General features: G+C 36.6%; 2 protein-coding genes across 4 annotated transcripts in view; one reads left to right on the top strand and one right to left on the bottom strand.

Annotated features, from left to right (window-relative positions):
* On the top strand, window positions 1-5,940 carry LOC121860959 (NADH dehydrogenase [ubiquinone] 1 alpha subcomplex subunit 8-like). Its single transcript, XM_042358370.1, has 4 exons — window positions 1-198; window positions 2,476-2,651; window positions 4,523-4,630; window positions 5,525-5,940. The coding sequence occupies exons 1-4, from the start codon at window positions 73-75 to the stop codon at window positions 5,637-5,639; spliced, it is 525 nt and encodes a 174-aa protein (XP_042214304.1). The 5' UTR covers window positions 1-72; the 3' UTR covers window positions 5,640-5,940.
* LOC121860957 (G-patch domain and KOW motifs-containing protein-like) overlaps window positions 4,417-25,880 on the bottom strand; it is a 23,673-nt gene continuing 2,209 nt past the window's right edge. Inside the window, exons 2-10 of one of the 3 annotated variants that reach the window (XM_042358367.1) lie at window positions 23,653-23,870; window positions 22,692-22,831; window positions 22,392-22,474; window positions 20,317-20,491; window positions 18,845-18,997; window positions 17,068-17,721; window positions 15,074-15,229; window positions 14,603-14,712; window positions 4,417-7,188 (exon numbers count right to left, since the gene is read on the bottom strand). In XM_042358367.1, coding sequence (XP_042214301.1) covers window positions 7,002-7,188; window positions 14,603-14,712; window positions 15,074-15,229; window positions 17,068-17,721; window positions 18,845-18,997; window positions 20,317-20,491; window positions 22,392-22,474; window positions 22,692-22,831; window positions 23,653-23,870 — 1,876 coding nt within the window. In that variant the 3' untranslated portion in view covers window positions 4,417-7,001. Of the gene's footprint in view, window positions 7,189-14,273; window positions 14,317-14,602; window positions 14,713-15,073; window positions 15,230-17,067; window positions 17,722-18,844; window positions 18,998-20,316; window positions 20,492-22,391; window positions 22,475-22,691; window positions 22,832-23,652; window positions 23,871-25,880 lie in introns of those variants that run through there. The other 2 variants (XM_042358369.1, XM_042358368.1) reach the window with 2 other exon arrangements.

Below are 25,880 nucleotides of genomic sequence, written 5' to 3' on the forward strand. Positions count from 1 at the left end.
CGCGTCATACCTGGCGAGACGTTGTTGTTATACCTCAGCTGGTCAGGACGGCTCTCTGCACCGCCCATCAACATGTTCACTAAAGATTTTACTCTGCCCACTGAGGAGGAACTGACGGTGGAGGAGGTCAACGTCAGCACACCAGCACTGAGGGCAGCGGCCTTTCACCTGGGCAAAGCTTGTGAGAATGAGAACAGTGTAAGTTATACCGTGCCACTGACCCGGACCCCGGCGAGCGTTTATGATATGATGTAATTTCATACTTTCTTTTATGAAATATGGGATTTAGTGAAATAAAATAACTAAGAAATGCAGCACATTGGTTACGGAGTTGTTTTTGCCTTGGTTAATATTTAGAAGTCGCCAACACCTACTTATATATTGAGTCAAAGTAAGAAAGAAAAAATAAGAATTTATTCTATAACGTTTCCATCGGAAATTGATATTTTTCGAGTATTTTAACCGATAAAATTACCCACAATATTAGTTGCTCAAAGTGGGCAGGGCTTTGAAGTAGAGGGAAAATGTGGGGTTAAATACTAAAATTAACACCATACAAACCTTTGAAAACCTGATCTAAGGTTTCCTAACTTGTAAAAATAATAACGGTTTATTAAAAGAGCATGGCAGTCAGATGGCTGAAAATATAGTTACATAATTGGGGATTGGGTCACTTGATTGACAAATTGGTAAATTTTTTCTTGAGGACATAGAGTCCCTAGGGGTTGACCAATATGTTATTCCAGTGTATTTTGGTGTGTTTTAAGCGAATCTGATCTTCATTTTTGTCGGAAATTTAGTCCCCCCAACAATAATGGGGGAGAGCCTGGGAAATCGGTATTTTTGGGTGGGCGAGAAAACAAAAACGAGTCATCTAACCTAGCCGGGGGCTCTGCCCCCAGATCCCCGATCTAAATGTTTCAGTGCTTTAAAACTTTGGGTATGCCATGTCCAAAAGTACAATACGGGTGCCACGAATTACCCAAATGTACCCAAAAGTATAGCAAATAAGGGTAAAATCTTAACGAATATCTGTTATACATACACAAAACATGTTTAATAATATTTTTATTGTAATTTTGTAAAAATAATTTGCAAGTTGAAATAATAAACAGCGAAAAACTTTCAGTATTGGCGAACGCTAAATTCCAAAGAGTTCGTGAACAAGGGAGATAACTCAGATCCATCGTGATGCACTTCGCTAACCTAACCTAACAAAAAGTAAATCCTACGGCTATGTTAAATACCCCAAAGTAACAGAAACATCAGTAATTATATCTCCATTTTGGATAGGTGACTCTTTGGAATTTAGCGTTTTTTGCTGTTTATCATTTCATTATTTTGACTAATTTCAATGAAAACATTATTAATCAGGTTTTATTGATGTAAAACATATATTCGTTAAGATTTTACCCTGATTTAATATACTTTTGGGTACATTTGGGTACTTTTGGGTAATTCGTTGGACCGGTACAATACTGTACCTTAGTTAAAAGTGGAAGGACCTCCTCCTCGTCGGACCCTTCCTTGAGTGGCACAGGTGCAGCACGTACTTCCTTGAATGATTACAGAACCACTGGTTCTTGTCCTTTCTATATTTACAAGGCAATTTACAGTGCGGGCACTGAACAGATGTAGGGAGAACACCGTGATTATGTACCCAGGCTGCTTCCTTTGAAACAATTCAAATGTGATTGGTAACAAAAAAAAAAAAAATTGGGGGATGGAATAGATACATATTGGTCACGACTGGATGACGTCAGTCAGTATTGCGCCGATAACATCTACTCCTCCTCACAGACGAAGACTGAAAAGTACTTAAAATCAATTAAATTCAACTGTGTAGCTATTTATCATTTCTGCCAGGTATATATGGGGTTCAAAATGCTCAGAATAGGGAGATCTAAATGTTTCAGTAGTTTATAACTTTGGGGCGCTCTATGTCTGAAAGTAAAATAATACAGACAAATAATATACAAGCAACAGAAGTGATACAAATATGATATATAATAACTAAATAAGGAGAAGGTTATAGTAAGGGCATTTCAACATCATGACAGTGCAAAAAGGTAAGATTGGCTGGGAGTGAACATACTGGTTGATTACGAGTTGATAATTTTTACAATTGTTGGGACTGGGCTGTTCCTATAGGGTTCATTAAGTGTTTGTTCTTTGTTAACTAATATGGTAAATTTTCACTTGCCGCCACTATACAAAATTGAAGTTGAAACTATGTTTTTGCCATGGTTTTTGATGTGTTATGAACGAATTTGACCTTCATTTCTGGCACAAATCAATGGTTTCTGATAGAAGTCAAATTTAGCTGATGTCCATACTGTATTTGGAATGTAAAATTTAATGATATATTGTACTTTGTATCTTTGTAAGAAAAAAAATTGTGAAGAGATGTGTACGAAAGTTACCCTGGAATGTATGTCAGGATTTTATTGGGGATCCTAATTCTCTCATCTCCAGGAATTTATGTTGTGCCGCAGAGAAGAGAAAGACCCCCGCAAGTGTATAGATGAAGGGAAAGCAGTAACTGCATGTTCCCTGTCATTTTTTAGAAAAATTAAGAAGGCTTGTTTAGAGGAATTCAATCAGTATTCCAACTGCTTGGATAAGTCTTCCCGAGACTTGGAATACCGTCAGTAAGTGCTGGGATTTTGTTTATTGCTTTCATTTTATTATGTACAAGAATAATGGATTTTAGAATAAAAATCTGTGTGGTACGTTAAACTCTCATTAGTCTTCTTTTCTTCATGTAATGAAATAAATTACAATTAGCTATTAGAATATAGCTTTGCTAAAGGGATGTAGTGTTTTTTCATATTCTAAGAGTTGTGTACAGTACCAAATATCTTACCCTGGCTATGTATTGCTCACTTATCTATGTAGAGAGCTGCTTCCATCTGAGAGAACAGCCATAATAGAAGGGCCGCTAGGCTTACATACCTGCTTTGCCTTTCCTGTTTCCTATTCAGTTCATGCCATCCAACACACAATGTACTGTTTTTACCTTATTCTCTCGTGATGTAGACATTCTCCCTCTACAATGTTGCCCCTGTACACCCTCCTACTTCCTCATTGCATGTCTATGCTATCTCAACGAATTAACACTCGGAAGATTTTGCCATATACGTACTCAGATTTTCCTTTTAGGTTCAGTATACTTCCTTGTTACCACTATGTGATTTCTTGTCTCTTTTCTTCTGACAAATCTTTGAGACCTCTCACAAAGATATCCTGTCTCTCCTTCACTTGTCCATTGTATGAATGGCATTATCCAGTTTTTAATTAGTTTTATCCTTTGAAAGCAGGTTGAAACAGGCTATGCTTGTGTTAGGACACATCTGTACTGTACGTATACAGTACAGTACTGTATATACTGTGCATTATGAACATATCTGTACTTGATAACGTATATTGTGTAGAAAACATTATACAGTGACCCCTCCGTTAACGAACTCCATCCGTTCCAGAAGGTCGTTCGTTAACCGAAACCATTGTTTCAATGGGTTTTTGGGTAATTGGTTCCAGCTCACCGAAAATTTCCTAAATTCAACAAAAATGGTAGAAAAGTTTACTTACTTTGAGGTGTGTATGTAGAAGGCTCCTGGACGATGATGATGGGATTTAGAATGGGGGTGGAGGAGAAGGAAGAAGAGAAGGCATTGGGGTGGAAGAGAAGTCACCCCATGGTGCCATTTCACCCATAAAATTTTAGCTCTCTTGGTGTAATTCAAGATTATTTTCTTTAAATCAACACTGCACTGCATTATATATTGTCAATATGTAAAATATATTTCAAAATGACCAATAATTTGCTTGGAAACAGAAAAAAGCATTTAGTTGAAGAGAGTCTCAAGCAAGATGTTACCTCCAGTGAAAACAGAGAAAGACTAACGCCTGTTTGCTGTGTTAAGAGGCTGGATGCCGCGCATTAAACTAGTCACTTTACCTTCAATTATGTTCAGTAATTGTTAAAATGACTAAAAAATTGAATTTTAAACTTTTAAAATTATTGAATACTATAAACTTCTTGATATTTACTAAAATAGTAAGGAATTTAAGCCCTAGAACCGATTAATGTATTGGCGGACTGATACTAAAGCTGGTTGCCCGGTCAGTACAAGCGAAAACATGTTGAGGTCGGTTCGTAAGAACTTCGTTAACCGAATTTTTTTTCGTTAACCGAATTGAAGATCCTTATGGAAGGCAGTTCGTTAATCGAAATTACGTTAACCGAGGTGTTCGTTAAACGAGGGGTCACTGTATTTGCAGTCACTTTGTAATAATGATTGCAGAAATAATAATCAATGTAAATGAAGTTTTGTGACCTTGAAGTAATACCCATAGTTGGATGATTTACATGTGCATAACATAGTGTATATATATATTTTAATCATACAGTATTTACTTTATTTATGTTTTATTATTATTTTTAGTTCTTCACAGTCTATATAGGTGTTGAGTATGACCATTATAAAACATGTTAATATTATATCCCGTGCCTCTTCAGTTGCCGCAACACTCAGGCTGTCTTTGATAAGTGCGTTCTTGAAAGCCTGGATCTTGAGCGTCCAGAGTTTGGATACTTCTGTAGACCCAAGATTCTTAATACCAAAAGGTTAGATATTTTTCTCTCATTCTAGCAAGCTTTTTTATCACTGTCAATAATTTTTTCCAGTTGCCTTTCCTGGCGTGTTATTCTTTAATGATCTACTTTCACAACAAGATGCCAGTTAAATCTGTCTGGTGTACCCTTACGTCATACATCACCCCATAAACACTTTTATCATTTACTGCCTACAGTATGTAGAAATGCAATTTTGAGACAAGCCAACATTATATTACCCACTTAGATTGGGGGTACAGCAGACTGGTGGGGTGGATAAATACCAGTACTATTATACAGTATTATGCGAATGATTGACTGGTTACACGATGAACTAATTGTGACAGTAGGTTACAAAGAAAACTCTTTGTAAGTACAAAATACTAAAAGTACAGAGTAAGGGTATGTACTCCAGTAGTAATAGTAGAATGTAGATTTGTAACATCTTAAAAAGCCTCAAGAAGAAGTACAGCCACATGTGAGCTGGTTGGTGTTATCTTCTCCAATGAAATATTTAAGGACAATTAATTATAACTAGGAAATGCATTACCCATATGTTTCATTGTGAAGATTTTCAGTTTGTTATGCTTTTGTAATAATGGATCTCGACAAAAGAAACACAGTTTTAGCCTGACTACTGTATACTTCATAGAATTCACATAGCTAGATTTTGGCACACTGTGATGTGTTCATTTATGTACCGAGACCTCCTGTTAAGGCTTTACCCAAAATATAAATAAAAAGTTTGCAGAAAAAATAAACAGACCACTACAGTATTAACTAAACAACAACTTTGCTTCACTTCACTTGGTACACAGAACCACCTATTTTTCATATAATTTCCTTAACAAGAACCCAGTTATTGTATTCCCATATGGTTTTCATAAGTGACAATACATTTTTCAGGCCGAAACCAGATGTGGATGCTCCTTTGGAGTTTCCTGATGCTCCAGTGCCTCTGCCAGATCAGCCAGCTACTGGTACTGCTCGATATGGCTCACGTTTCTACTGGATGCAGTAAATCATATTTTGTTTATTATACATATTGGTAACAATATGTTCTCTTTTAGGCCATATGCTAATTTACTACTGTATCATGTTCAGTGTAGAAGTTTTAAGTACAGTATAGACACATTATTGTAATTTCAAAATTATTTATTTATCATATGGGGTCATTAAAATTTGCACTTGAAAAACATTTCTCAAAGGTAAAGACACCCAAACCTTTGTACTGTATATATATTGTTATTGGGGAATGTTATGACTAGGCGTGTTTAAATGTACAGGTGATTAATTTAAATAAATATCTTTAAGTAAAAAAAGTATCATAATAATCCTATTTTCAACATTCACCAACTACTTATGTCTGGGTTTATGTTTCCTATTAAAAAAGTAAAAATCGCATTATATCATCGCCAGTGTTTTACGGCCATTTTCCAAGCTTGCATGGGTTAGCTGAGGAACAGTTGGCTCCACTCCTGACTTTACCACTTAGTGTTGCCAATCCTCTTTCTCCCTGAGGTGTGAACCCCCAAACACTGAATTGTGAAACTGATTCATTCATTAGTGAGTGGAGGAGTGTGTCGGGTTTGATGTCTTTTTGTGGGGCGAGACGGAGTACAGTGGTGAGGAGGGGAAGTGTACAAGCGTTTGGAGAAATTACAATACAGAATAACACTTTGACAATAGGGGCTTCGTTAGCTGAGTGTAATTGTCTAGCACTAACCAGATGAAAATGGATTATTGATATGTTTGATTGTATACAAGATGGAACTTCCCCAGCTGAATAAAGTACTGTACAGTCAGTTCTGCTACAATGCGATAGTTGTGTTCTTGTAAAACCTCGCGTTGTAGAAATTTGCGCAATAGAAATAACGGGGCTTATGGAGAAAATAGGGTTAGGTGCAGATTAGTCGAAATAAAAAAAATTTAGTAGTTAGCCTAACACAAAGGATAGCAGTCTAAATAAATGTTACATTCATATCTAATAATGAAATCATACAGTAAATGTAACACTTTACCTTGAAAAAATATGAATATAACTTGATGGGGGAGAAGGGTGATTTTGAGTCATGCAGACAGGAGTTGAGAGTTGTTGTCATCATCAGTATCATCATCATCAGGTGCAGCTTTGGTTGTATGGTTGGGACAAAAAAAATATCTAATTCCATAAGTGGATGGCTGTGGTTCAGTGTCTTCAGACTGCTTCTTGGGGGTTAACTTAAAAAAGACGTCTTATGTTTGCTGCTTTGCCGTCTTTCTTCTTTCACAAAGAAGCTGTTCATAAGGTGCCAAAAAGATTTACCACCACGAACTGCAATCCTGCTCCATTCTGCATTGTAGTCATTGTCTTCCAAGAGCTGCAACTGCTTATCAACTTCCCTCAGGATATAAGACGAAAGAGAGGTGGGAAGCTCTCGTGGTTTTGCATCCTGGACTTCATCATCTTCGGCATCTTCAATTTCCCCAGCAGCAACAAGTTGTTGTAGATCAGCTGTAGAGAGGTCTTCACAGTGGGACTCGGGCAGTTCCTCAACATCAGCACTTTCCACTTCAGCAAAGCCAACTTGCTTTACAAGAGAAACACAATTTTCTTTTATTTTTGGGGGCTCCTCTGATGCATCAAAGCCTTTAAAATCATGAATGAAATCTGGGAAAACCTTCCGCCAAACCCCATTCAAGCAGTCCTTACTTACATCACCCCAGGCCTCCACAATGATGTCAATTGCATGCTTGATGTTGAAACTTTTCCAAAACTGAAGAACACTGGCCTTATCATCTCTTTCCTCAGTAGCTGCAATAAGTTTCTTAAATGTACGCCTCAAATAATAGGCTTTGAAGGCTGCTAATACTCCTTGGTCCATTGGTTGAAGGAGAGATGTTGCATTTGGAGGTAGAAAGAGCACTTTGATATTGTCAGAAAGTTCAGCAATGGTGGGAGGGTGGCTTGGTGCATTATCTAAAATGAGGAGAATCTTAAAATCTATATTATTCTTCTTGCAATAACCCCGCGCCAAGCGACAGTACACTTAAAACGTTTGAGTGGAATCGCGTTACAGCCAACACGCGTTCGTGTTTTACAAATATCGTTCTTCTATTCATCAATCGTGTTATAGCCAATTCGCGTTTACAAAACACGCATTGTAGCAGAAATGACTGTAGTTAAGGAGATGTCGTACTGAAGGGATTATCAATCAAAACAATCAGGAAGTGGGCACCACATATCTATTGTAATACAAGCTTGTGAACAAAAGTAGTTCAGTTGCCAGCAGTCCGGTATAGAATCAACAAACCACATAGTTTAATTGTGCCAAGCAATTAGATTAAATGGGAAACAAATATTGACAGTAATATTATTATAATCTTTATCAAATGAATAATTTATGATGCAAAGCAATATAGCTGTTGCTTAAAGGTCTTTAAAGTAATAAAATTTCTCATGTTGTGCACGAGAGAGAACCCTCGACTCCACCTGCCTTGCCTCCACCACCCAACTCCCAATCGAGGTTGCTGGTCATGGAATCACTGCAGACAATTTACAGGGTAGACTAATGTTGTGTTCTCTCATTTCTATGGGGCAGTTATTATGAGAATACAAATACAAGTGATACCCAGCATTTTAAACAATGGTCACGAACTTGTGAAGTAAAATCATATTTGTTTGATAACCCATTATCTGGTAACTGTATTGCAAAGGCTGACTCATGTCAGGGTGAACTGAGCATAGAATATAGAGACAGCAGACAAGTAGTATAAGGTGCAATTAAAATATTTAGAATGTATGGAAAAGGTCAATTATTCTAAACAATAATAATGTGAATGAGTAGCTGAAACAAATAACTCCAACACCCTGATCACCAGCAACTCTGTCTCTGGGTGCTGTCACATAATTTTAAGAAATGACTTTTCTTAATTTTTCTCCTTATTTGGGTAAGTAATTTCGATTAACCCTCACACCCTCTCCAATGAACAAAATATAATTACAGATCTTAAACTTTAGGTATAAATCAGAAAGTGGAAATACATGTAAAGCAAAGCTGAACTGGATATTTATTGTTTCACATATCTATAGGTCAGTAACTTAAAATTTTAAATCATCTTATTTTCTAACTGAGAACAGCAGTTTCAGAACAGCATCCAGCCACCCCCCTTCTCAATGACCGCCTGTAGCCGTCTGGCATAGAAGCACCATGTTTCCTCACCAGCTGTGGTTTGGCCCACAACAGCTTCCACTGTGCTCTAGTGTGGTCTATTAATGCTGTTGGAGTCCTCCCTCTCTAAATCCCAAGTGTTTACGATCATACTCCATAGATTTCTTTGGGGTTCATATCACAGCCCCTGCTTGGCCAGTCTAGCACCTGTAAGTTGTTGTAAGTGGCAAACAGGGCCGGATTCAGGAGTGGGCAAAGTGGGCAGCTGCCCAGGGGCCTTCACAAATTACAATATTTTATTTATTTGTTAATTTATTTGGATTATTTTCATTCTTGAACAAAAATTATGGGGCTGGGAGGGAATGGGAAATTTCTGTCTCTAAGGGATGGAAGGTAAAAATCTTTTAATATATTGACATACTTCTGTGCAGTAAAGTGACTTTCAATCTGCATCACGTCACCTACCCCATGCAGAGTCATGTAGCCCCAAATATTTATCGTGACTCTGCCACTCACGCCTCATAAATATTGAGGTGATCATATCTGAATAGCAGAAAGTCTTAGAATTATGCTAGTAGACATGGATAACATTGAGAGCTCTTGCAAATATTGGACCCTGTAATACTAATACAGGATAAGTAACAAGAGATGTGAAGAGGGCTCACAAGCCAGGGGTAAGGGGGACAAGGGAGAGAGGTACTCTGAGGGAGAGATGGAATGAAACAGACTGTTTCACCAGCTTTGACGTGCAGGAGGATGAGTTGCGAACAAGGGTGTGAACCGGCTAGGAAAACATAGAGACCTGGCTGTGGTAGTTTTGATCTTGTCTACTTCACTTTCTACCATGAGGAGCACGGGTGATTGAGCGAGTGAGGATGAGTTTGTATTAGTTGTGCACATTTTCTTACGCTGACGTGAGTTGCTTTTGCCCCAGAGGAAGACCAGATAACAGAAAATTAAACAAATGTAATTTTAATTCATAAGTTTGTAACTGTTGCTTGAAGTACTGGGTATCATTTGTATTTGTATTCTCATAATAAATGCCGTATCAAAATGAGAGGACAACATTATTCTACCATGTAAATTGTCTGCAGTGATTCAACTACCAGTGTAGGAACTAGATGATGGAGGCAGAGAGGTTGGGGGAGTGGGTGGGTAGTTGAGGGTTCCTCCTGCACCTTCATCCAGTGCATAATACAGAACTTTATAATTTAACATCTTTAAGCAACAGCTTTACATCACAAATTGCACATTTGATAATAATAATATTGCCATTTTTTATCCATTTAACCTAACTGTTTGACACAATTAAACTATGTGGTTTGCTGATTTTATACCGACTGCTGACAATCGAACTATTTTTGCTAACATCAAGTTTGTTTTACAATAAATATGTGGTACCCACTTCCTGATTGTTTTGATAGCTAATTAATCTCTTCAGTACGACGTCTTCTTATCTATTATACTCTGGCTATCACCAAACGATTTTATTCAGCTGGAGAAGTTCCATCTTGTATAGACTCAAACGTATTCATCATCCATTAGCTCATAAAAATGCTCCTTTTTGCAAAGGAATGCTTTACTTAGAACATGAATTCATCCTATTGTAAATTTAGTATTCTCATCTGGCTAGTGTCAGTTTAGGAAACCCCATCAGTATTGTCAGTGTTAGTCTGCAATGTAATCACCCCCAACTGACATACTGTACACTTTCAGTGCCCCCCCCCTCTCTTTTGTCAATTTCTTAACTCTAATGTCCTTACAACCTCTCCCATGTCATTCTTGGCCTGCCCCTGCACATTTAGACTCAGCCTCTCCACAATCCCAAAGCATCTCGACCTACAATCCCTCTTATGTAAAACTTCACCAATGCAGTAAACCCTTAAACATGGCAGGGGTTAGGTTAATGAAAACCCCGCAAAGTCCCAAAAATGGAAAGTTCACCCACTTTCTCCACCATAGTCAGCACCTTCCTTACCTCGGCAGGTACACCAAGAGCCTCCGCAGGTGCAGGGCCTTTACGAGGAATGGCGAGAGAGTAGGGATACATAAAAAAGCTTTTTGCGGGTACGGGTAACGGTGAGGGTGAAGAAGCGTGAATTCCTCCAAGTCACCGCTAGAGATCCCTCATGGCCAGTAGTGGAAGTTGTCATATGCGATGCACAACCACCCTCCCCAACCAATCCGCGAAGGACGCGATGTTCAAACCCACGACGTTTAAGGGTTGACTGTACACCCTGTACTCCCAATACCTAACTGCCCTCTTAGCTCCGAACAGGGTTTCCTATCTTTCAATGTTACGTTGGCCCATTAGCATAGATTTGTTGTGATTGAAGGGAAGGATGGTTTACAAGACTTGTAGAAATGTGTCTTTGAACATAATCATACAAAAATGCATCTTTTACATCATTTTAGAAAGCATGTTTTTTTAGAATTAATTAATTCGCTTCTTACTTTAAAATATGAAGTCTTTTGGTGAAGTAAATTCACAATTTCACACTATAATTTGTCTCTTAAAACTGAAGCAACTTGCTTGAGCTGCCCTTTTACATACAGTATGTCTTGACAGGCTGACCCATGATGCTAACATTAACAACTGCTTTGTGACTGGTAACAGGTTGATTCTGATATCACAAGCTGTCACATATCTGAGGAGGGAATTAATGTTGACTGAGCTGAGAAGTGTTGATTCTGACCTCATTATCAGATCTCAGTCAGGGGTGAAGGGATATTGGGCCCAGTGAGACTTGGTTGGTCTCTTGATGATGACTTAAATTGACAAAGTGTTGCTGACATACAAGGTTTTCTTGGCTTGTTTCTTTTTTTTATAGATGATCACCAAGAATGTAAACAATTCAAGTTAGATTGTCCAATTGTTACACATTTATAAAGGGAAACAAAGGTGAGCAACAATTATATAAGAAAATACGTACAATTAATGGCAGCAAAGATGCAGCCATGAGCCGATGTTGTTTTTCTTTTTAAATAGTACTGTATTTTATTTCTTATCAAATAACAAAACAAGTTTAACAAAGTCTTATTTATGCATAGATATATGACATTTATTAAATAAACAGACTTTAACCTTCACTAGATATGGCAGAGGAAGCTGTTGTAGAGGCTGCTGCAATTGGCAATGGTGATGCTTGAATTTTAAATGTTTAATAGATGACGTTTATCTAAATAACACAATTTAAATCAGATTTTGTTCCCCAACATTTAAGTGAAGTGATATACATATAATTAAAACTAACTTCAATAGAGGATTTACTTTATGTCTTTTACTTAGGAAATTAAAAGAGAATTTCTATACATCAAAATATATTAGAAATTTATACAAATATTCTTAAAAAGTAAAAACTACAAATATGAGAAGAAAAAATCTGAATAACTTTAAAACCACTACAGGTACTTTAAAATATACAATGTATGATACAACACACACACACACACACAGTGTTTATCGGTGACCGGATAAAACCCCAACAGACAAAACCCCAGTCTCATATATAAAATAAAACACTTTTATGTTTAGGTTAGGATAGTGTTAACAAATGACAATCCCGTTGGGGTTTTGTCATGGAACCGTGTTTACCAGTTGTTGGGGGAGTTTACCAGTCTTAACTGGTCAACTACTATACATCTATTATCTTCGCACATACAGGTAGTCCCCGACTTATGACTGACTCAACTTACGTCCATCGGTACTTACGAACTGCTCTGACCTTACGACCGCCGGGACATACGACCGCCGCAGTCTTGACCAAAAATATTTTCAAATGACGCGCGCATTTTCTATACCGAAACGTTTCGGTCCGGGTGAGAGCGTGGCTTGTTGGGTCACCACATGGGTACAGCTCCTCGCTTAGTTGGTGTTTGGCTATCGTATCCTATACTGATCGCACTGTGAACTTTCGTTATTATCGTATTTAATTGACTTTATAATGACTGGAAAGCGTACAAGTGAGAGTGCTGGTGGTGATCCAAAGAAAAGGAGACAGGCAATTACTTTTGAGATGAAAATGAAGATAATAATGCAGCATGAGAATTGTAAAACAGTAGCAACAATCTCACGCGACCTAGGTTTCTCGCACTCGACCATATCCACTATTCTGAAGGACAAGGAACGTATTCGTGATGTAGTGAAAGGAACAACACCTATAAAGGGAACTATAATTTCGAAGAAAAGACAAGGTCCTATTCACGGTATGGAAAAATTATTGGTGATATGGATAGAAGACCAGATACAGAAGCATGTACCCTTAAGCCTTCTAACCTTACAGGCTAAAGCAAGAAGCCTGTTCCAAAGCCTGAAGGCGCAGGCAGGACATACATCCACAAAGAGGCGAAAACAATGCCAGGATTCAAGGCATTCAAGGACAGAATTACACTTCTGTTGGGGGGGAATGTTGCTGGTTTCAAGCTAAAGCCTTTCATAATCTATCATTCAGAGAACCCCAGGGCTTTTCAACATGTCAGCAAGCACACACTGCCAGTGTTTTATCGCAGTAATAAGAAAGCCTGGATGACCCTAGTACTGTTTGAGGATTGGTTCATGACTTGTTTCATTCCACGAGCCAAGGAGTATTGTCTGCAACAACAGATTCCATTCAAGATTTTGCTGATTTTGGATAATGCTCCGGGACACCCACCACACCTGGACGACATGCACCCTGATGTTAAGGTAGTGTACATTCCACCTAACACTACCTCTATCATCCAACCCATGGATCAAGGTGCTATTGCTGCCTTTAAAGCATATTATTTACGTACGACCTTCGCTCAGGCTGTTGCTGCTACTGAAGGTGAGAAAACGCTCAGAGAGTTTTGGAAGGACTACAACATTTTGTCATGTTAAAGAACATTAGTGCAGCATGGGATCAGGTTACAAAACAGTGCATGAATGGAATATGGAAGAAAGTCCTGAAAAGATATGTGAACAGTTTTAGAGGATTTAATGAAACTGAAGTTATTTCGGATATTAGTAACAAGATAGTGGAGTTAGGTAAACAGCTTCAGTTAGAAATTGATAATGAAGATGTTGAACAGTTAGTTGAAAGTGTAGCAGAAGAGCTCAGTAACGAGGTTCTTATTGAACTAGATGCACAGAAAATTGCAGAGGAAGAAGAGAGACAAAATGTAGAAGAAACTGCACCCCCCAAAAAGTTTTCAGTGAAACAAATGGCAAAGGCATTTGCTACAATTAATAAAGGAATGCAAATGTTTGATGGCATGGATCAAAATTATGAGCGTTATGCCAAAGTTGACAGAATGATCCAAGATGCACTTGCTTGCTACAGAGAAATATATAATGAAAAGAAAAAGCAAACTGTACAGTCTAAATTGGACATCTATTTCAAGAAGTCCCCCAGTGCTGTCTCCTCACGCCCCACCAGTGCTGCCTCTTCACTCCCTCAAGATGATCCAATACCTTCAACCAGCAAGTTACCACAGTACATAAACCTGTCTGAAGAAAGCGACATTGATGACCCACCCAGCCCTGTCTCCTCTTCTGCTTCTTCCAATTAATATAGTCTCCATGTATACCTGTAAATAGAAAATTATGGGGGCCCTGTGTGCATTCAGCTGACTACATTAAAGGTAAGTGCTCAGTCACACTGTATCCATTCCTCATTTATTATTTTTACTGTACTGTATCCATTTCTCATTATTTATTACTGTTACTGTACTGTATTTCATTGTAGATCTATATATATTTTTTATTTTTTTTATTTTTTTTTATTTTTTATTTTTTTATCTATGTCGGACTTACGACCATTCCGACTTACGACCTGGATTTGGGTCCCTAACCCCGTCGTAAGTCGGGGAGTACCTGTATTCACAAATGTCGTCATAACGAAGCTTCATGATTACTGTTTCATCTTCGAACAGCTGCACTGAAGCCTTCTCTTGTTCTTTATGCAGTTGTAGTATTCTGCCCTTCTGTAATGTAAACAAACTCATTACTTGATATAATTGTACACAAATTTACTCTCATTTTATGTATACTGTATACAGTAAAAAGTGTATACTGTATGTTCTCTATAAATGTTCAAGTTTTGTGCATGTATGTCCGGTATGTATGGTTCCATGTCAATTCAACCTCTGGTCAACCCACTCCCTGTCAACTCAACCCGTTAACTCAACTGCAGTCAACTCAATCCCCAGTCAATTTAACGTCAACATCTAGCATTAAGGTGTTTAATAATCATGTGAAATTAACTGGGGGCGTTACTCTTCATATGATCTTTTTCTTTTCCCCTCCATTTAAATTAAAACCAAAATGTCAGAAGACACACATTACCTGTCCTTTGTGTTGGCCTCTGACAACCATAACAATCTGGGGTGGGATCTTAGGTATGACAGTTTCTAGCCATTCAGGATGGACTTCCCTCAAAATCACCCCTTCCTCTGTCAGGCATTCACAACTCTCTGCAGTCTCCACACTCTGCACAATAACCTGAGGTGAATATTAAGGTTTAATTACTTAGTTTCCTACAATACTTCTGGATAGTTTGACCAAAGTGGATCATCTCAATATTATAACAATAACCTATGGAGAATTATAAAAAATAATTAATTAGTCTCCTACAACATGATTTAAATAGGTGGCTATTTCCATATTCTGGCAATAACCAGCTGAGGGTTATCAATGCAGGGGTCCTCACCTTTCACCATAGATGTGTTCTTTGGAAGTGCTTCTGTAAATGAAATACTTTATGATCAACAGACCAATTTTTTCATAAGTTCTGGGGACTATTTTTAACCAAGACAAACCACCACACAACTTCCAATTCTGTACCCAAACTAATAATTTTTCTTGTTTTCTTGATGCTAAGTATCGTCACTCAGTGCATGTTCTGGAGGCACGATGTTGGGGTAAATAACTTGGAACAAGCATTAAAAAGCACAAAACCATCCACTTTGCCTTCAAGCATAAATGTAACATTGATGGTGACCAGACTGATAGGCAGGAACACCACTAGGCAACAGTTTCACTATGCGCAGGAGAACAAGAGTGGCTGAGATCTCCAACACTACTCCCTCCTCCCAGAACCCGTGGGCTAACTACTGCGCACGTAAGAAATGTTTATTCCGTTAATGGTTTTGACCTTATGATAATAATTTTTTTCTACATTCTGTATAAATGATTGTGTAGTTATGTATGTAGCAAAGGAAAAAAAGGATGAAAATTATATATATATATATATATATATATATATATATATATATATATATATATATATATATATATATATATATATATATATATATATATATATATATATATATATATATATATATATATATATATATATATATATATATATATATATATATATATATATATATATATATATATATATATATATGCCAGTGCATAAAATCCCAGCCCCACACCCACTCACCGCTCCACTCTGCCTGCCTCTACCACAATCTGCACACTTACTCCTGTGAACCTAAGAAATTTGTATTCTCTATGTTTTTGACCTTATGATAATCATTTCTTTTATTTTGATTTTTTTGCTTTTAACAATGTGTTAGTCTAGGTTGCTAATTGATAGAAAACAGAGCCGTGAAGGAAGGTGCAGAATGAAAATGATGAAATAATAAGTTGTAGAGTAACTTCCTTACATACTTTGAATAGTAAAATATATTTAAATCAAAACACTTTTAACCATAAGAAATGTAAATAAACTTATAAAAATGTTCACCATAAAAAAGAGGAGATGGTTGTTTGAGACAAATGATGGAGGAGGTGGAGTCAGTCTGACGATGAAAGTGAGGGTTCATACTGCTTTATCACATCTAGTTTTGTTCGAGAGTACAATAAGAGATTTCGTCACTTTATTTCACTTCCACTACCACCATTGCCATAACACTTCACACCCTTGCCATGTATTGTAATTAAAGCAATAAAATGAATACAGTACAGCACTGTACTACGATAAACTACAGTCTGCGATAACACGTTTGATGTGTATGGAATATAAAGAAAGACTGCGAGGGTGGTGAATCCCACCCTGTGTGATGCTACGCCAAGGTGACCGCATAACCACTTATTCTTACTTGAGTGACATAGTTCCGTTTACTTAATCATGTTATATCCAAATCACATCCACATTATGGATAATGTTTGCCCTAATACATTCACCGCGTTATACCCAAATCGTGCTATGAAAACATGCATTATAAGAGAACTTACTGTACAGTACTACAAGCCACTTTCCATGACTCACAAGCCTTCAGAATGAGTCAAAACAAACTATTCAACTGTATACTGTACAAGGAACATACCTTTTCTTTGTGGTATTTTCCTCCTTTGTAACTTTTACTGATCAAGCGAACTCGTAGATTTTCTCGCACCCATGGAATCGCTGGCATCTTGTCTTGTGGCTTCTGAACCTTTTTAAATCCTTGTCTGTTATCCTCTTCATCGCATCCTCTTTTGACACTTGATTTGTAGCTTGAGTACGAGCTCTGAGACTGGCCACTGTACTTGTGCTTTGATAATTCACCCTTAGGTCTGTCATTTTTCTTATGTTCAAATTTTTCATTATCTCCATATTTTTCACTATATTTGGGTTTATATTTCTCACCACAAGTATCAGAAATAACTTCTCTTGAGGCTTCAGTGTGTTCATGTTGTTTCTTCGATCCTTTTATTTCTTGGCCCCTGCTGGAGTACTCGTTTCTGCTTTTACTGTAAGTGTCTTCATTTTTGTGTCTACTGTATGCATCCTTAGTACTGTGACCAGCCATCTTTTCTACATCTCTTAATTCTTTTTTATGTTCTGCTTTCTTTATTTTCTTATCATCTTTAACATTTAAAACTGTGTCTTCTGATTTCACCTCTTTCTTTAATGTTTTCTTCCTTTCCTCACCAACACTGTCTTGGTCAGAACCTTTCATTGGTTTCCTCTGCATTTCTTTTTTTCTTCCTTCTTCCTCCTGAAAGACATTTCTGATTTAACACTATACTAATAAAGTTATGTTCTTTAAATCATGCGTCTCATTCAGGAAAAGTACAGTACCGTAAGCCAGAATCTCCTCAAACATCTTCATTGAACAATTTGTGAGGAACCCAGAATATCAACTAGGTTATCATAATAGTGAAACACAAATAATTTATTTACACTGTGCTAACTCTTACTGGTAAAAGGAATTTGTTTTAAATCTTGGGCAGGGAGGAAATACAGGTAATATACATATCAACTGTTAATCTTTCTCTACCAGCTGGGTTGTTTCCACCCACAACAAGGACTCAAGCGACCAGGGATGATTCAAATGCTCTCCAACTACCAAACACACCAAAATGCCTACCTATCCATCTTCTATTATCCCCAATTAAGGAGAGCACAACAAGTTCATTAAGTCTCATTAGAATTTAAATAGATTTTTGCATCTTATGATTAATATTTTGTCAAACTCTTTATAAGTCATATCCCATTACACAGTGACCACATTCAAGAGAATCGCATGTCAACCATTTTTCCAGATACTGTACCTTATGAAATGTGTTCTGCTATGGTACTGCCTTTCTATAATAACCCTCTAAGACAGGGGTTTTCAAACTATGGGTCCCGACCCTTCAGTGGGTCGGGAAATAAATAAATTGGGTCGCAAAATAAAAATGGGTCGCGAAAATAAATAAGAAAAAATAAATAAAATGGGTCGCGAAAATAAATAAGAAAATAAAAATAAATGCACCATAATTTAGGCTTGGTTATTGTAATGTACACTCCACAGTCTAGGAAGCGACTGCAAGGAGAGCATTTCCTGATTCTTTCTTTACCTCTCATGTCATCCGTTTTGCGCAGAAAAACTCGTAATCGTAGTTTTTTCTCCCGTAATCTAACCGAAGCTCATTTCATATCATTACACTTAGGGTTAATGGGTCGCAATTCAAATTGTTGTTCTGGCTGTGGGTCGCAGTAAAAAACGTTTGAAAAACACTGCTCTAAGACATCCACCTAGCTTAACCCTAGCTTGAGATATAATTTATACCATCATGCATTAAATATAATGAATCATTTATCAAGTACACAAAATTCCAACAACCATCAAATATTACCTTAAATTTGTCATACATATCTTTGTTAATAACCCGCGATGAATCTTTGAACTCCTTCTGTGAAACAACTCTGACATTTAGTTCCACTTCTCGTATCATGTTCTGGGTCACAGCTGCTTTTACTATGAGATGGTCTTCATCCAATGATTCTACCTGCAAGTTTACACAATGTCAAATATATGAAGGCATAGACAAATTAAATTATATTATCTAAACATGAATATAATTTTGAGCAAAACAATGAATAGTGAATTTTCAGTACAGGTAATACAGTAAACCCTCTCAATATTATTCAATAGTAAATCCTAAATGTTAAAAATTACTATTCAATATAAGTTTTTGGGCTGTCAGAACTGCCTGTCTATCCTCTTCTCCTCCCATATTGGGTGTCAGAGCTGTAGAGAGAGAGAGTTCAGTCAACTTGTTGACATGCGGGCGCCATGTTGTTACTAAGCTGATGAAGACGTTTGCGCTCGTACTGTAGAGGATGATGATGTTTATTCAGTAAAATTGTCATACATGTTTAAAATTGGGGAAGCATATTTATAAATTATGTGGGAGACAGCTCGAGGAGACTTCCCACCTGCTGAATAACAATATGGTGCCCGGTTGGCCGAACTCTCTCTCTATCAACGGCTCTGTTGGGTGGGAGGAAAGAGCACCATCTAAGTGTAAAAATTATAACTAAACTCATAGCTGCTAGAGGTCTCCACTGAACTTTCATCTTGTACAGCTTATAAGATTTATTAATTTCGTTGGTCATCATTAATCTGTTACAAAATCAAGTAAATTTTCTAAACCATCAACTCTTCGAATCAAATTCTTGGCAAAATTGGTTGAGACTAATGTAACAGTGGTGACTCAAGAAGCAAGAATTTGTATATCACTAATAATTTTGCAGACTCTGAACATCACTAACATTCTCCAGAGCCTGAACTTTGGTTGATTAGAAAACAAAATACTTCTACCAGGGTTGATCATGTTCTAATTAACACACAATAAAATCTGGTAATTACACATCTTATTACACAGTGCTGGGTATTACAGGATATTTAAATTACCCTATAACTGTACAGTATTGTAATTCCTCTTACTAGATTCTCAATACTGCATAAAAACTACAGGAATTTAATGAATGTAAATGAAATTACACCTGAGACAGATCATTATATTAAGCTAATTTAACCTAATCTAAGTCCTCAGGTAGCATTAAGGTGTTTAATTATCAGGTGAAATAAGCAGGGGGCTAATCTTTATATGATCAACTGAGAATTTCTTTTTTTATAGTCCTACAAATCTTTTGGTGCTGGATGGCCAGAATAAAGAACAATGGATTTCTCTCTGATCCTCTATCAATCATTCACATCGGCTGGCATATTCCAAAGGCATCCCACTACTGTACTGTATTGTAACCTGCCAGTACTTTATATACTGTATCATAATAACACCTCTGAGGATAACAGAGACCTTACCACACCATATGTTCCTCGTTGTCGACCGCTATGAATAAACACATGTGATCCTTTAGTGATAGTTTGCTCCTCTTCCTGTGCACCTCCATTGCCCTCAGTACTCCCTGCTTGACCTTCCATGTTCTTTCCTGCCAACCCAAAAGTTTTCGACGATGGAGTTATGATTTCTACTACTCTGTAAAGTAAAATGAACCAGTAGTAATTTTTTCCGTTACCTTTTGTTACAGTATTATATTTCTAATTAAAGTACAGGTAATTATTTTATCAGATCTATCCTCTATATAATATAATATCACACAGTACAGTACAGTACTCTATTCAGGTATTGTTAAGGTAATAGGAATTTTCATTTATTTATCACATGAAACCCAAAATAGATTAAAATTGAGGGGTAATACTCTACTGCAGATGCTTGAGTCTTGAAAAAGAACAACTTTTGTAGAAAAAATCAACAGGAAAAAACTTTTCTTACGACTAGAATATCCCCCCAAAAGTTCAGAGTAAATTCAACTTTCCTACTTTTGTTTTTCTTCAGCTTCTGTTCGGAAAAAATACAGTCCATCTATATGTGGACAGCATAATTACGACTAAACTGTTAACATGACTACCAGAGAGTGACCAAACCATAAGCAACCAAAAGCATCTCAGCAAATTTTCCATATGAACTTTTAGCAAAATAACACCTTAGCCTACCCAAATTAATCAACAGGGTAACCTAAAATAATGCACTCCCATTCTAAAACAGGTAGGTTTGGTTGGTTTTATCACTGGGCACTGGAAAACGTTTGTGGGTATGAAGAGATGCTGTTCAGGTACGAAATGCTGCCCAGGACAAAACTGCCTAATTATAATATGAATATTTTTGTAAAGCCTTGTTATTTGTTGGTATATTATTAACCTAAAAGAGATTTTATTATAATCAATACAAAAATGTTCAAAAGTTGCTGGAAGTTCTTTGTTTGTATGGAACGGAAGTGTTAAAAACAGTTGATAATGGCGGCATATAGAGCTAATGATTCAATGTAGATTCAAGTTAAGGATAAAAATATTAAAAACAAAAATAGGAAAGCTAATTCCTTCCATTTTTTAGGGGTATTCTAGAGGTAAGAGAAAGTTTTTTCTATGGAAATTTATCCTAAAGTGGCTCCTTCTCACAAGTCAGTTACCTGTACAGTATCACCAAATGAGGTATTATCTGCCTATGTACGTTACTACTTTACCATCTACAGTATATCCAACAAGTTATCTTCCACCCACTCCTACAGGCTGGCCCATACAGTCTCCTGACCATTCTGTTTATACTCTTCTTCATTCATCAACAGAGCACCTTAAAGCATTTACTTATTTTCTAAGAATGTGATGTAAGGCTACATCTTAAATTCCATACAGCATCATTAGCTTCCTTAATGTTATTCGTACAAGCTCACATATGCCTTGTGTTATTCACCTATGGACAAATCCTGGCATACACTCAAATAAGTATAAATTCAAATCATCATCCATAATTTCGTATGTGCTAGGTTCTGCAAATATCAGACAATTAAGGTGAATAATACCAAATTTTGATTGGCCTACTGGTCCCACATGGTGCTACAGAACATCCCTTGAACTAATAAACAATTAAATTTACTGTATTGCAGCTACTACTGTACTACTACTGTACTTCCACTACTACTTGTAGTAATAATAATAATAATAATAATAATGATAGTACCTGTAATAGTAATAGTACGGTAGTTGTTGGTGTTTTATTTCTCCGATGATCATTAATTTTGTTAACAATATTTGTATCAATCATATTAATGGTTCCTGAGAAGGAAGTCAACAATGACTTTTAACACCTGGTATGCAGTAATGAGCATTACATTAACAGCTCAAAGACCACATCACAGAGTAACTTGACAGATGTTTACAGATACAAAAAGAGTTGGTATCCTAAAAGGTGTTACACTCCTTTATTCTCTTATCAAGGAACATGACACACTATCACAGGAGTACACGTACAAACAAAATCAAGCTGCAGTATGTTCCTTTTTTTTTTAGATCTGAGATTAAACTGTAAATAAGATACATACTTTTTATTTCCTCGGCCAATACCTTCAGACTTCTTCCAGCCCATTCCTCTGAGAACTGCTGCACCGAACACTGCTACATCAACCTAAAATAGAAAATAAACAAACACATGAACTAACACACACATGGTTTGAACAATATAATTTAGTAATTCAGCTCATAATCAAATTAAAAATATTTTCACAAAACTCAAAATAGTTTTTCTTATATTCTTTCAAGTTATTTCTCACTTAATGTAAGGTTACCAGACACTGGACCAAATACAGCACACAGACATGAAGCTGTAACACTTCTTAACTTACTTGATCATAATCATCAAGGGAGGATTCTTTACCAAGATCAACTACTTGGGTATCAATGTCGTTTTCCTTTGAAGCCAGAGATATGGTTATGTTTTCTTTTGTACCTCGTTCACTCCAGCCATCCAGCAACCTCTTACTATCTGGAAACAACAAAATGAACGAATAAGATAAACTGAATAATTACAAGATAAAAAGTTTGATACCAAAAAATTTAGACAGTGACCTATCACAAAATAACTCAACAAACATATACTGTACAGGTACAGCATAAGTCGCTTTACCAAGAACAGGTACCTCCTTAAAGTGACTCAACACAGCAACAACAGCAAAATAAATTGACATCAGAAATGTTAGACATTGAGTGAAAGAAAAATGTTTCATATGAGCCTGCAGTGTCTTCCAGGTCTTCTAGCTAGACTGTAGGGGTGTTTGTGGAACAGCAGTAACACAATTAATTCTCACCAATATGTTAGTCTCGGTCCGGACACATGTGTGAAGGGTATTATCCAGTGTGACCCTCATTACCAAACACCACAGGTTTCCCGGTCCACGGTTTCCTCCTGTACTTACACTATAGAGTCCCAGTGGTTCCCAACCTTTTTGGCTGCGACCCTAAATTTCCCAACAATACGGTGTCGTGATCCTCAGGCATTTAATATATTATATAGCTTGAATTTTAATAAAAAATTTGTATGACCATGATAAGTACTATATTTTCTAAATTTTCTGATTTTCTAAATTGTCTGAAGGCCCCTCACGACCCTACAGAGGACACCCCGTGACCCTGATTTGGGAACCACTGTTATAGACCAACCACCAGAACAGCTAGTAAGCTGATGAGTGACAAAAATTATATTAAAAAGAGGAACAATGTGAGCAGTTGACAATAAAAAGGTACATATACAGCATTAACCTTTCAACACTTGAGATCACCAGTGCTGTTCACAGTATTGTTACCAACCTTCCAACACAGCAGCTGCAGCTTGTTCATCCAGGGTTAAGGGTTTAATTTCTTCTTTGTTCATATCCTCATCCAACTCTGTTTTCTTCATGGCTTCCCCATCCTTCTCTTTCTCTTTTTCTTTGGATTCCTTGAGTTTCTCCGCCAACTTTTGGAAGATGGCTGCTCGGTCCACTGCCAACATTGGTATGACCAGTTCTGTCTCAGTTGGCCCATCTCTGAAAATGAACCACTATAATTAATGTTCTCATGAAGATTAGGCCCCCAAAACTTATTTCACCTCATGGTCAAACATCCTAAAGCTACCTGAGGGGGTAGAGTTAGGTTAGCATCTAACTAAACCTCCCCCAGGTAGCATTAGGATGTACAGCGAAGTATAATCATTACCCGAAGAGAAGCTGGTGTTCTTTAAGTGACCCAAAAAATTATTGTAAGATCATTATTTGTATGGAAATGTCACTAGAAGCATTTGTATGAAAAAACTCATCAAGTGCAAGAATGGTATTGGATGGGCGTACAATAATTTCAAGAAGAAAAATGACGGAAACAGGTATAAAATCTGCAATTCCTCCATTTATCTGCAGTTGTATAGAAGCAAGAAAGAAGCAATTTTAGTACAGTACTTTACAATATTAATTGAATAATACTCTGATAAAACCAACTTATGATGAACAGCAACTTTAGGAAAATTTTGGGTAGCTATTGTAATACAGCACCAGGTACTTGAAGGGAAGTGTCTGGCCTTAGCATCAATTTGACGAAATTTTTTCACAGAAGAAGGAGTACAATACTGTATAAGTTTTCTTACCACGAGAAATATACCAAAAAAATGCAGGAGAAATGCATTTTCTGAGACATTGGTTTTGATGAGTGAAATGGGCAGAGGCAGATGGTCAAACATGACCTTGCCATGACCTCCATGTTTAGACTATAGGAATACCTGTAGTTAATTTTGCAGAAAAGAATTTCATTGTATTTTAAAACAAAAAAATAAGACATACCGGTAACTAGTACAGTATATACAGTATTTTAAGTTAGGTTAAGTTTGGTGGTTTTCTTCATTCTGGTGTTAAAATAGATATTGTAGCAGGTACTGTAAATGCAAATATTTCTCCGGTAAGAGTGGAACAGATGGCTAACACCAGTAGGAGTTGTTAAATTTTTCCACAAGCTCGATTGTTGCACGGAAACTAACAAAGAGACGATAATATGAGCTGACACAGCAGAATTTTCGGCAAAATATCTAGAGGTAATTTATTAATTTCTTCATCTACAAAGCATGTAGACACATTATTTTAGTGTCATAGGATCATTTTTCATCATGTCTTACCCCACAATTTCCTTTATCCTTCAAGCCCTGCCCACTACAAGTGATTTATGTTCGTAAATAGAGAAAAATTTAAAAAATAATATTTATAATTAAAAAAAAGTTGTTGCATTGTTTATATTATTTATTAACATCCAAAGAACATATGTGGAAAAAATAAATATAATCAAACAACTCCTTCTGGTGTTTGAAAAAAAAATTCTTCCAGAAGCAAGCTTATAACCTGAGTAAGTGTTATATGGGTTGTGTATACAATATGTACCAAATTAACTAAATACTCATATTAATTGTGAGTTTTGTACAGTTACTGTCTTCCAATAATTTGCTGTGTTGATTAGATTATGTAGTAACCTATTCTAAACCTTTTTCTGTTAACCGTTAAGTTTACCATATTTCTTTCTCATTAATTTACTTTATTTATGTTCTTCTATTATATATTTTATTTTTATTTTGCATTTGTGTATTGTCATAGATACATTATTTTGCAGATGAATCATCTGTGATGGCTGCATTCCAGGATCAAGATGAAGATGGTCATCCTAGCCACTCTACAGAGCCAGCTTCAAAGAACATTGGAATCCACGTACATAAGTCAATTCATTAAATTCTTTTACAGATTAGTAATACAGGTACAGTTGAGTCTGGATTTACGCAGTTTTTGTTTACGCGTTTGGTCATTTACGAGGCACCTTGCCAAAATGAAATGTTTTAATTACGCGGTAAATTTCATCATTTACGCGGGCGAAGTATAATTTGTTTATTTACTGAAGATATGTTTTTAGCTCATAAAATATATAATTTACATTTCTGGAATCCTTAAAAGATGGTGATCATTTTAAATATAAACATATTAACATTTGCATTAGACATACAAATTTTAGATGTAATGTAAAATGATGAA

The sequence above is a fragment of the Homarus americanus genome, unplaced genomic scaffold (assembly GCF_018991925.1).
Source record: "Homarus americanus isolate GMGI-L3 unplaced genomic scaffold, GMGI_Hamer_2.0 scaffold52806, whole genome shotgun sequence".
NCBI classification, from domain to species: Eukaryota; Metazoa; Arthropoda; class Malacostraca; order Decapoda; family Nephropidae; genus Homarus; species Homarus americanus.